The sequence below is a fragment of the Micropterus dolomieu genome, linkage group LG17 (assembly GCF_021292245.1).
Source record: "Micropterus dolomieu isolate WLL.071019.BEF.003 ecotype Adirondacks linkage group LG17, ASM2129224v1, whole genome shotgun sequence".
In the NCBI taxonomy this organism is placed as follows: domain Eukaryota; kingdom Metazoa; phylum Chordata; class Actinopteri; order Centrarchiformes; family Centrarchidae; genus Micropterus; species Micropterus dolomieu.
The window spans coordinates 16,875,897-16,889,352 of NC_060166.1; the positions used below are offsets into that span (position 1 = coordinate 16,875,897).

Consider the following 13,456-nt stretch of genomic DNA (forward strand, 5'->3'; position numbering starts at 1 on the left):
TTCAGTGATGCTTGAAAAATAGTTGTCCCGGGATTGAACCTATGGAGCCCAGCAGACTCTCTATTATTTGACAGAAAGCTGGATTACCCCATCTAAGCTAAAGGCCACCCCTATCACTCTGACTGTCTGTCCAACTCCTGCTTCAACCTTCATATCACGTCTTCACAGATAGTGTAGTGGTTAAGGCTCTTGCCTCTGGAACCACACAGTAGTGCATGAGTGGTTCAAATTTAACAAGGGGTGCACAAGGTGAAGTATTGATTTCCTTTATGCAGTTGTGGTAGCAACTAAAGAAATCCCCCATTGCACAAACTGTGCATTGTCACTACATTATTTTAGACAGTTTGTCTTTGAAGTGCTGATTTTATCTTAAGAAAATCCCGGAACCTTCTAAAAATATCTCTCAGCAATTGACATCTAAGGTCAAATTCAATAAATATCAAGAAAAACATGCCGCATGTTTTCATTTCCAAGACTGCAGTCGATTGGTAATGATCTCATGCTTCTGATACTTTGGGTGGATTTTTGTCACATAGTTTTTCAGAAACAGATTGCCTATTTCTCATTGTCACAGCATCTGTGTGAATGGACCGGAGAACTTGACTTGATCTAGTCTGATATGAGTTTATTGTGGATTTTTATTGTGATAATAAATGCATTGATACGTTTGAGATTTACAACATGCAGCGTAGATATTGAGTGTGAAAGTGCCAAACACGTGATGGCATTTATGCACCTGAAACCCATGACAATAGTCTTGATCGTAATTTTTGACAGGCTTATAGACAAACTGTTTGTCAGACATACTGCATAGAGACAGCCTAAAAAAAAGAAAAAGAAAAAAGAAAAACAAGTAAGCAGACAGGATCTTACATATGGGAGGCTAATTGCACGGTTCCTCTCCACTGTTTTCTTGACCTCACTCAGGCTGCCATAGTCCCACCGAGAGAGCTGGAAACCCAGGGACCAGTAGGGAGGAATGACAGGCTTGCCAATGAGCTGTATAAAACAATTGGACATATTGTTTATGCAATTACTGCTCAAAAGCTACTCCCAAACCACTTTTACATATCAGACTTGCCCAGAAAAAGCAACAATAAATAAATAAATATTTGTGCCTCACCACAAGGAACTCCTGCACCACTTGCTCTGGTGTGTCTCCAAAGAGGATGTAGAAGTCAAGGACTCCTCCAATTGTTCTGTAGGTCACAGCAGGAGCGGGCTGCAAAGTCACCTCTGAAAAAAAGACAAAAGAGATGGAAACACTGCAAACTTAATCCGAATACCAACTACTCTTAACTTATAAATCATAGCCCTGAAATGATCCAGCAATAGCTCTATTTTGAGACTTTTCCACAACTTTTTTTTATTCATGTGAGGACTTTTGGTTCACACATCATGTATGTATCAGTCAAGACAACCCATGAAAAAACCTTTTATATAAGGAGACTATAGAAGTGAGCAACAGAAGCATGTCAGTGGCCACCCCCATTGCTTTCAATCATCTCCTTCATAGAATAAAACAGCCATGCAATATTCTCTTTGTTTTGTCAGCACAACAGTTTGATTGAGGCTACAGTATATCTATTTGTGTTAGGAGGATGAGGCATAACTGCTGGCTCACGTGCCCTTGAACCACATGACCTTGATTGTCCGTAATTGTTTGCCTACTATCAATCTTAGTTAACTGTTCAACTTTTATTTATTTATTTATTTATTTTTTTTTACACATACTGCTGCCTCAAGATATGTGTTTGTGTCTGTGTATACTTCACGAAGGACAGTGTATCTGTTTGTGGGTTTCTACATGCATGTATTTGTGGGTTTCTGTGTGCCAGCATTTGTGTGTGTGTGTTTATCTTTACCCATAGCATTGCTGTTCATGAGAAAGACCCCGAATGACTTTCCACTTTCATCTTCCAGACAGAGGAAGAAGGGATAGTGTCCGTAGAGGTTGTGGGTTCCCTGCAGGGAAGACACAGGGATACAGAGGGATGAACGGACATAGAGAAGATGTGTGAGGCACAGCAGGGACGTAGGAGACTTATTGAAGCAGAGGGGTCACTGCACTGCCTAATCAGCTTACAAGGCATTCATTTATAAGCCCTTTGGGAAGGAGAATACACATGTTGGGTGTGCTTGCAACACACACACACACACACACACACACACACACACACACAAATGCACACACACATGCACTATAGCTAGACCTTTCATGTGTAAGCCTTTGAGCACACAATGTCTCGATACAGTAACCACACGACAAAAACATAGCATTACAGGGATTGACAAATGTATAGCTGCACGTGTGTGTGTGTGTGTATGTGTGTGTGTGCGCGCGCGTGTGTGTGTGTGTACTCCTCACCCCATTAGGGAAAGCATCTCTGGTGAAGATGGGCCAGGTTCTCCAATTTGTGTCATGGCGATATTGTGTGTGCACATGCTCTCCCAAGCCATAAATATTATGGGACGGAAGCTTGGCAGACAGCTGTAGGTACTGGTCTGCAAACACCAGTGGGGCCATTGTAGTGTCAAACCTGAGTTTATTAAAAAAAAAGAGAGAGAAAGAGAGAGAGAGAACAGGAGACAAAAACAAAACAACAGGTCACAACTGGGAAGTGAGAAGACAACCTGGTGTGAGAAAGAGCAAAGGAATGTGGAAAATAGAGAGAGCAGGTGAGAGAGAAAATGTGAGAGACGAGGAGGTAAGAAAGAAAGTGAGATGCAGCGAGAGAGTGGGAGTGGGAATGAGACAAGGACATGTGGAGGAGTTGACTTGTAGAAAGAAAAACCAGGGAGAAGACAGACCATCCGATCAAGCTCTAATAAGCCTTCTGGGTAACATTTCTCTAGCCTTCAAAACAAGACATGCAGTGGTAGTTGAAATACTAAGCCTGCATACAGCTGCCAAAACAAAGCTATAGAGACAAAATATACAAGTAAAGGTTGGAAAAGCAATAAGTATACATTGTAATTGAATAGTTGTGATACATGCATACACACACAGAAATACTTAAATACAGACTATTTACATTAGTCTTCAAGCTGTGACTGTCAATCCAAGTCAATAGGATGACTAGGAGTGGCTACATTTGTGTGAAGTGAACGTGCGCATGCAAAAGCGAAAATCTAGAGGGTACGTTTTACCCGAAATGCTTTGGCAGTGCAATAGCTGTTGTCTATCAGCTGTTGTGGCATGCTATACAGCTTAGCCCAGAGATCCAGGTTAGTTAACCTCCTGCAGTGGTACGACCTCCGAATTGCAAGCACAAATGAGAGACCAGAGCTGGCTAATGAGCCACTGTTAAATGTTTACATTTTTCAAGATAAATGACAAAAATATAAGGTTCTACATTTTTTTGTTTTCCCTGCTGTACTAAAAATGTACCGAACTGTGACCTCAAAAACCAAGATGCACAACCAACCATGAATTTTGAATCCCGTTACACCCCTAATGTCTGTTTACAAATAGCTTTTATTCCAAGAAGAGAACGCCCACACGCGAGACAGGTCAAAGAGCAGAATGATTATACGTATAATTACTCCACGTGCATTCATTTACACACACACTCTCTTTCTCTCTCTATAAATGAATTGCATCTGGGGAAATGACACCTTAATAAACACTTAATAATGACCTGGTGCAATTTTTATGGTACGTGAAGTAAATATATAAACCTTGTTATCACTCTAATTGATTGACTTAGGCAATTGCTGCTGATTTCATTATCAAAATATTATCACATATTTATGAAAACATTGAAGTGAATGCAATATTGCTCTTAAAAACGATAATGATAACAACTGCCAAAGCACAAACAGAGTTTGTTAGTGTCGTCCTGTTGGACTCCCACAGCTTGTCATAAATGAGTCAAACAAAGAAAGGCCACTTTCTAATATTCACTGAAACTATTACATGAATAGCATACAGTTAAAATTGTTGAGAAACTGTATGCATTTAGCTGTTACAACCTATTTTTTCCTGTAATGGTTATGATTAAGCCACTTACTTTGGGTCAACCACAACTCCAGTAGAACAGGCCGACTTATAAAATAAATTCTGGTATTCTGCTTAAATGCTAGTGAACTTTAACAAAGGTCCTGTCATTCTTTTTACATTTCATTTGGTGGTGTAGGTTATTAAAATGATCCACTTGCCGGGTTTGGCTATTAACTCTGAAGGCAAGTATTCCTATTCCTATTTGAAGGCTCAAAGTCAGATTTTCAGCGAAATCCAGTGACTGACACCTGCATACGCTATCCAGAGGCTCTCACTTTGTCTACTGACTTTGCACTCAGCAGCGACAACACTGCAACTTACGACATGGAGTCTGCTAACACTAAGAAACGACCTGCTCCCAGCACAACACAGACTGCAACAAAAACTCCACATAAGGATAAAAAACAAAAAAAAGTTTTATCTGCTGAAGCTCGTCAGGCCAAATGTGAATCAGATCGACTTCGGACGAAAACACGGATCAACATCGGCAGGGCTTCTGAATCATGGAGAAACCTCTGCTTTGTTTTGGGTATAAAAACAGACCCAGAGTTGGCTTTCATCCTTTTGGACAAGTAAACTAACATTACTACAAAGCATGTAAAATATATTTTGATTTTGTGCTTCAGTTGGCTCAAGTTAGATAGCATTAGCTCGCTGGCTAACGCCGAGCAGTTGCTAATGTTGTCCGGTGCAAAGTTATATCACTTTCACATTACTTCACCAACTAATGCAACCCATGTTACTTTCCTCTGTTCCACTGTTATGTCAAAGTGTCAAAGCCTGCAAGAAATGATTTAATGGTAAAATGCTAATGTGGAGCGATTTGTTTACTATCCCATATTGATGCGGCCACGAGCAGCCAACTAACGCTACAGTAGCTCGGACCTGCCGCTGTTTGCTTCGTAACGTTCAATTTAGATTTATTGTCTTTTACTGATACTCAGGTACACAGCTTCTCCACCTCTCAGTCGCTGTAACTAACATGACCCACATAATATACAACCCAGTGGAAGAGCCATCCACTAAAACTACAGAAAATTTACTTACTGCGGTCTAACTGCTATAAAGTGTGACACAATCTCGTTATAATATCCAGTCCAGCTCACTAACGTTAACAGTTTCATTATCCAAAACATGTAGCTGTGCTGAAATTGCTGAGCCTCCGGTGACAAATACACAGATAGTAAAGACAGTTACTGAAAGCAGCAGGCAAGCTAACGATGTAGCACGTTGTGTAAATGCCGTGTAACGAGCATGGATTAGTTCAACATCAAGCTGATAAAAATATTACTGTAACGTTGTAGTGGGAGTTTACCTGAGTTTCCAGCATGTTGTGTGAAGCTGGCTCCCTACCTGTCTATAGCCGCTCTCACTGTGCCTTTTTTCGGGAATACTGTGCCGGTGTCTCGCTGCGCTGAATGAAAGTTGGAGTTGATCTGCCTCTGAGATGGTAACGTTGAAGTAACAGAGCCTGAACATGTCTGAGTGAAAAGCCACAGCCTGCATGCTGGTGTTCCTGCGTTTATTGCAGGATTTCTGTATGAAAGCGGTTGTGTTTCGGATTCTGCTCGCTCATGAGTTCAAGCGAGCACGCGTACGAGCACACGCCTGGTTGCAATCTTAAAACCGCACCGCTAGTGGCCGCTGAAAACTACATAATGCCCCTTTAACAAGAGAAAGAGCAAAGCAATCTAAAGTCTGACTTATCACCTGATAATGGTGATTCACATACCAGGTGGTGTCATAAAGACGTTTATCCAAGCAAAAGAAAGTTATAGCAACGACTAAATAACCGCTAATCTGTAGTGCAATCTCATTGCTTCTGGTTGAAGGTCATGTGCAGTGTTGAGAAAGACAATGCTGGTCTATACACTAGTAAGTGATATAAGTTAGTGAGACAAAGGTTGCAATATGTCATAAGAACATATTTTCAGTGTGAAAGCATAGTGAAGGTATTTAGCTCTGCAGTAAAGAAAAACACTGAACTCGAATAGAATGAATTTGAATAGATGGAAGTAAGGCAAGTATAGTTACCGCTAAATGTTTGATCAAGTCTCGACAATATATAGTCTCACTTAAAAAATCCTAAAGGGAAACTTTGGCTTTAACTTTACCATAAAAGAAACATCTGAGTCATTTAGATTTAAGATAAATGTTTGCCTTACAGGAAAATCTGTCATGTGCCTTAAATGGCAATTGGCTCTGATTCACAATAACATAACATGGTGATGAGATGAGATGATGAGGAAATGAGATTATGTGGTGCACAGACCACCTTTGAGGATTTCTGATATAATTGCGACAACAATACAAAGAATCAATGTTAATTTATTGACAGCTGCCAATTCTCAATTCTATAAGGTGATTGTGAGAAGACTGAATAACAACTTAAAGAGACCAAATCAAATATTAAAGAACTTAGATTGTCTAACATTATCAACAATTATTTTGGGAAATATGCTGTATTTTGCCTCCAGAATGTTGCACATTCTGTAGCTTAATAATATAATATAATAATATACACACATTCAAACACTGTTGTCAGAGGCCACTGTGCAAGGTGCCAACAGCTCATCGGAAACAGAAACTAATCATTCAAACTCACACACCAATGTTACAGCCACAGGGTGCAATTTGGGATTCAGTATCTTGCCCAAGGACTCTTTGACATGCGGTGATCGAGCCACCGATCTTCCGATTAGTAGGCAACCCACTCTACCTCCTAAGCCTTCCACTTTTCCATCCTTCACTGTCAACGTGACAAACAATGTGATATTCTAGTTCTTGTAAACAGCCCCCTCCTTGGCCAACACAAACAATACACATATAGGGAACACTCACAGGACTTTTTTGGTCTCCTTCCTGCGCACAGTAAGGCCAAAGGGGTTGTTTGTCATCTCCAATGTGTTGCTGATGGGGCTGGATGGGTCACTTTTGAGACTGCTGATGTGCTCATGGGGGACCTCAAACCTCGGCCTTTGGGCATCATAGATCTGAAGAGAAGAAACAACCATTTAGGCAGTGTGAGCGTGGCCTCATATCTCACGGTCATGTTCGTACTTTGTTGTGTATATATTGCTATTTCTGTCCTCTTTTGTTCTGTACAGCATTTGTGTTAAACATGCTTTGATAAAAACTGCTTTTGAAATTAATTTGACTAGACTAGATTTATCTCACAATTTCCTCTGTTGCTGGCAAATGTGTATGTGTGGCTGTGAGTGTGAGCTTATGTGCAAGCAAAAAAAAAAGGTGTTTAACATAGAGAGAGCAGGGAGAGAGAGGTGGTGTCTGGCAGGGTGTACCTTAAATCGGAGTCGATTGTTTGACTGCATTTCTGCATGAAAGGACAGCTCTTGTATATCACCCCCAAATAAAGAAGGAGAGGCCATTCTCTTCAGTTGGGCTTTTATTTCTGCAAAATGAAACACATGATAACGCAGGGTTAAATGTTATAATATAGTAAAAACATTTATTTTGAGAAATATACATGTTTAACTACAAAACCCCAAAAATAAAGATGAAATGACACAAAATATAGGTTGGGTAGGGATAGGTTGACAACACTGTAATGTTTGTACAGTAAATATTATGTTAAAGCCAGCAGTGGATTAGCTTAGGTTAGCACAAAAAGTGGAAGCAGTAAAACTGCTGTCCAAAGGTAACACAATCCAGCTTTGATTACATTATAAAGCCTACTGTACATCTTGTTTGTGCAATATGTACAAAACACCATAAGTGTTAAAACAACACATTCAAGTATTATAGGTGAATGTGTCCTGGACTTGCTCTTGGCTGGGGGCAGTAACCATTTGTCTGGCCATTTGTCCGAGGTAGTCAAACTGTTTCTTTAACACTTATGTAGGCTACACATCTCTGACACAATTCTTACCAGTGTCCAAGAGGCGTTAAGTGTAAGTTGTCTATTTAAAGCCACATTATTTAGTATTTATATCTTAAAATAATAGTTTCGCAATTATTTTGATGGTACATTGACTTCTATGGCACTGCGTAACATTGAAAATCTATCACGAGAATGGCGTAATGCTTTACTGCACCACATCACATTAACAAAACTCTTCAGCAAGCAAGCTATAAGAAGAAGCAAAAACTATAAAATGTACAATGTAAGTTCTTTGGAAGAAGCTTGATATTGTCAGTATAGATATCATGGTAGAGGCTGCATAGAGACAGAAGAAGACGTTGTCGGAGGGAGCGAGAAAGAGAAAAAGAGAGAGTTGCCAAGCAAGAGACAAGAGAAGAGAATATCCTCATTGACATAAGCTAAATTAACTGAAATTATGCAAGACTAGCAGCCCTTCTTATGGTTGGACTACTCAGTAATAACTTATTAGCCGGCTTGCTATGTCTTGTGTTGTTGCGCTTGCTTGATGTTTGTCTGTGTTAGCAAAGTTGTCCACAAGAGCAAAATCAGGCAGAGGTTTAGCCGCTAGCAATAAATCTCGAGTTGATGTTAGCAAACTTGCAACAACTGCAACAATAAAAAACAAACTGAAACAGTCACTCATTTGGATCACTCCAAATAAAATGCATCAGATGAACTGAAATGGGAATCCATCCAAACACAGATTTACCAGTATGATCAAAGGGTGCATTATGCTTGTAGTCCTCAGTTGCCTCTGAGGTAAATGGGGGTAATTTGCATTACAGCCTTGAGCGATACCACGGTAGAATGCATGTAAAAATATTAAGACAGTTAAAGAAGAAGTAGTTTCATTTGTTATGTATCAGTTAAAGTCCCTGTTAAATAACATCAAGACTTTATCAGGTGAACCAAGAGATTTTATTGTTTTTATGGCTCCGCGCCAGCGATGGCTATGCCAGGAGGCATTACATTTTTGAGTTGTCTATCTGTCTGTCCGTCCCATTCTCATGAACGCAATATCTCACTGTGACCTCAGAAAACCTGTTTTTGGCCATAACTCAAGAATTGCAGTTGGTTGGACAATGAAGTGGTGACACTTTCACTCAAAGGCCATTGTGACCTTAAAATAGGTTTTTAACCCTAATTTGGCTAAATTGGGTGATTCCAGATTTCACATACATGTTGACTGGGACAATAATGAGTAAACAATAACTAGCACAGTAAAGGCTTTGCTCCATCACAGTCATTCTGGCTTTCACTTAATTCCTTTCCCACAAAACTTTTGCCCAACAGAATTGGGAAATTGTTTATTTAAACCAGTATGAATATTACTTGCATAAAAATTAGGTTATACTGATGCATAACACATCTATTATAAATCTTTCATTTGATCTATCTCCCAGACATAGCGCAGCTAAACTGCAACTTGGTTGGCTGTGGCATACAACAGCGGGGCAGCTGATAATATTCCTCTCCACAAAACAATTCTCCAAATATTATTTTGTCCTTTAAAAAAATGTTCTTGTTGTTATTCAGAAATGTGACTGAAAAAGCTATAGTTCAGACTTCAATGTCCAGTGGTTCTTCTTGCTTTTACACAATAACTGAGTTCACATAAGACAGTGAAATCAAGCAGAAAATGGATTGCATGAAAGAAAATTATGTTTTCTGAAATGCCATCCATGTCATATTTAACAGTAAACCAGGCCTTAGGCAAAGTAAGTGAAAAGGGAAAAACAATGTAAAGACAGACGTCTAGATTGAAAGAATCTTTAGCAGTTAGAATGAAAAAAATCAGCTAACTAGAAAGATAAATATTTTCATCACTTAGTGAGCACATGAGTTAGGGTAGAGGGGTAGAGAGAGGGGAAAGAGGGATTTACCATATAGGTTTGGTTTCTCCACTGATTCCACTGTGTATCCATGGTTGGTTGAGAAGAAACACCAGGGGACATTTCTCTCATCCAGTGGACCCCAGCAGCATCCACGCTGCTCACATTGTAGCTGTTCAGGTAGGAAGGTTGGTGTTGTTTTCATTATCATCATACACTTTACTATTATTGACACTACTGCTACTAAAAACAATGTTGTTATCATTATTATCAGCATCACCATTGTTCTAATTATCGTTGTAAACAAGATAACAAAAGTCATAAACAACAACACTATTTCAATATTGACAATACTAAGAAAGAATTGAGTTGTTGAATGAGTTAACCAGTCATTATTGAATCTTAAATGCCTGTTCTGTTTAAGGTCTTTGGAAAAACTTTTTCCACAAACCTTACTTTGACTTTTTGGAAACGATAGTGACTCATACCTTTGAGGCTCCAGCATCAGGGAAACAGTCTACTCTTTCAGCCGTAGGAATGCTGGGACACTGAGGAACGAATACGTCAGTAGTTTCTGCCAAAAGATGAAATGTTTACTTAAAACAAACAATAAAAGTGAAAACCCTGCAATCCTACCATAAAGACATTTGTATATTCAGTAGTTTAATAAATATACCCATGTACGCAAAGAACTGATTTCAATGTTTTCATGAACTATGGCTGAAAATATCATGTTTTGTGATTGTTACTTACAATGTGTAACAATATGTGATGTTGGTATATTTTAATGAGCTGTGGTCAGTATTTCTATAAGCTTGAAGGTATGTTACCTGGAAATTGTGATCAATTACTTGTGGCTTTTGACTGAAAAAGAGTAATGATTATTACTTTATGTAGCCAGGTGAACCAGGGGTACATAGTTCAATAGTGTTATGTGGGTTATAATCTTATGTAATTGCTGGTGGGATTACTGTAGCGATAACGTTCCTCTCTATTTAATGGCACTGTCACTTTAAGAGTACTACATGGGATGCATCGTGTGAGAGGGTAGAGTTTCCAACGGGACAAGGGGAAAACGGAAGTGTCGGGCCCTGCGGTGTAGAGAAACAGCAATGGCTGTACTTTATTGATACAGAAGATATCTCCATAAACCATGGAAAAGTACATTAATAATCCTTGAGATCGGCAGACGGAAGAGTGAACTAGCTAGAGGACCAGGGTAGATGCATGAGACCTGGGTGTCCCAGCTTATTCCATGTCAATTGATAGCCGAGTGAGTGTATGTGTGTGTATCTTTGCCACGAGGGGAAGAGACTGACCAGCGGCGACAGCAGGGGAGATACACATTCCTGGTGTGAGTGTGTGGATGTGTCCTAAGGGCGCACACTGCACATTAGAACAAAAAGGCCACTACTGTTGTCTAGTCTTGACTGTTTTCTAGAGTGGACTGTTGTCTAGTCTAGAGTGGTGTTATCTAGTCTAGATTAATTAATTTAATTAATTAATTATTAAAAGGCGCCTCTCAACAACTCCACAACCACCACTTTTACATGTCAAATTTAATCTACGCTATTCACTGACCATTGCTAACCAACTCAGGTGAATGTGTGACAACACTCCCATCCTCACAGTCACCACTATGAACATAAGTGTATCCAGGATATATTGGTTGCTGGCTAGCCTGTATAATACGAGTTTCAAAGTTTCACAGGGGGAACATGATGAAGGTTTAGAGCTAATAATGAAGGTTTAGGGCTAATGTTTTAGCTGTGTTTAAGTTTAAGTAAGTGTGTTCACCTACCATCTTTAAGGACTCCAGGTTCCGTGGTGGCAAACAAAATTATGAAGGTGATGGCTGCCACAGACATCAATGCAAACATGACCATTAGAGCCACCTCCAAACCCGAGAACCGCCTTTTTCCCATCTAACGCACACACACAAACAAATGTATACACACATACACAGAGAGTGATTACAAAGGCCAACATCATTAACACCCAATAATGACACCAAGTTTACTAAAGGCAAGGTCTCATAAACGTCCCTGCTTAATGTGGCCCATTGGCAGGACACACACACACACACACACACACACACACACACACACACACACACACACAAAACAACCAAAATATAGTAAACACAGATCTGACACACATATTTTCCTTGCATTAACCTTGGATTCTGTGAAATCTTTCTGAAGTTGAGAAAAAGCACAAAACTGAAAAGAGAATTTAAGAAAAGGAGGAGAACAAAACCCGGCAGGCTGGGTCTAGTCTTTGCAAAGGTACCCATCATATCACTCAAGCAATTAGGCTTCACTCCAATGTACTCAAAAACAAGGTGAATGTGTGTAGGTATGTGTCTGTTTGGTTGAGTGAGAGGCTTATTGCCATACAGTTTAATGTGCTGTAAAGAGCAAGCAAGAGAGACACAGAGCCAAACGAGTGCATGCCCCCCAGCCCCCGCACATCATACAGAAGCACTGAGAAGCGTCTGAAAACATGTAATATGACACCTACACACACAGACGTAGAAAAAGACACACAGACATTTATACAGTACAAATCCTTTACCCTGTCCCATTTTCCATTTAACTAAGTGCCTAAAAATAGCTTTCACCCATAACAGCCTATCATTTTACTTCTCCCAACACAGAGACATTGTGATACATGTAGTTGCACACACACTTGAGGACAAACAGGGGCTGCACCGTTGGGGCTCCCATTAGTACAGGCAGTTTAGAATATTATCTGACATTTCATTTGAACTTTTACTTAATACCTTTAGTTCACTGGTTACTTTGAGACATGAAAGTTAATGTCAGCCCAAGAGGGGGTATATCACCTGTAATAATGTTAAAGACTGGCATAATAAGTGTGGACCAGTGCTGTATGCATCCGAAAAAAAAGAAGAAAATCTGTCTACATATCAGAATTCAAAACCCTCCATAGACATCTGTTCCTCAGGGCTACAATGCAATTTACAGTGTATTATTTACTCTACTGGCAAAGAGCTACACATAACCAACATTATCATTAAGAAACTTGGTCACAGTCTGTCCACAGTAATGTGGATAGAACTGCATAATACAAACATCTGCAAGCTAGAGAAAGTTGAAAAAAGAAATAAACGATGGCAGTTAAACTGAACAGTGATGTGTTTCATCCAAGTCTGAATCCATAACAAGAATTATTTTTTGAATGTAATTTTTTATTTATTATTCATTATCATACAGTGATGTTGTAAATATTTAAAGAAAATAATCCCACAGTATCAAATTGTAATTAATGCTGCATCATCCACAAATGCTATAATTTACAATATATTGTAGAGAGTGTTTACTTATTGTTGAGTACAATATAAATGTAACATGAAATTAAGATTATTAATTGAACAGATACACAACATAGAGCTGCAGTCTTACCTCCTCCTCCTTCTAATGTTAAGGGCAAAGTGCTTGCTGAGTTCAAGTGAGATGGTGCCTTATAATCCACAGGATGGATTGTGGTCATGGGGGCTCACCACTCCTTTACTGCTTAGTGTGTGTGTGTGTGTGTGTGTGTTTTACAGTCTCCACATGTAGACCCCAAAGCTATAAAATGTCAGATAACCATCTACAGTCTTAGGAAACAACTGCAGCCTAAAATCCCTCATATCTACTTGTTACAATCAATCCCGCTATCATGTTTGATTTAGTGCTTATGAGTGTGAGTGTGTGTGTATGTGTGTGCACA

The 13,456-nt window shown here is 39.4% G+C and overlaps 1 protein-coding gene across 1 annotated transcript in view; it reads right to left on the reverse strand.

Moving 5' to 3' along the window:
* Positions 1–11,643, reverse strand: part of si (sucrase-isomaltase (alpha-glucosidase)) — a 78,386-nt gene extending 66,743 nt beyond the window's left edge. The window contains exons 1-9 of the mRNA XM_046074621.1: positions 11,520–11,643; positions 10,207–10,292; positions 9,770–9,890; positions 7,306–7,415; positions 6,845–6,996; positions 2,369–2,540; positions 1,866–1,965; positions 1,124–1,236; positions 874–999 (exon numbers count right to left, since the gene is read on the reverse strand). Of these exons, the coding sequence (XP_045930577.1) occupies positions 874–999; positions 1,124–1,236; positions 1,866–1,965; positions 2,369–2,540; positions 6,845–6,996; positions 7,306–7,415; positions 9,770–9,890; positions 10,207–10,292; positions 11,520–11,643 (1,104 nt within the window). The remainder of the gene's footprint in view (positions 1–873; positions 1,000–1,123; positions 1,237–1,865; positions 1,966–2,368; positions 2,541–6,844; positions 6,997–7,305; positions 7,416–9,769; positions 9,891–10,206; positions 10,293–11,519) is intronic.
* Positions 11,644–13,456: the final 1,813 nt, after the last annotated feature.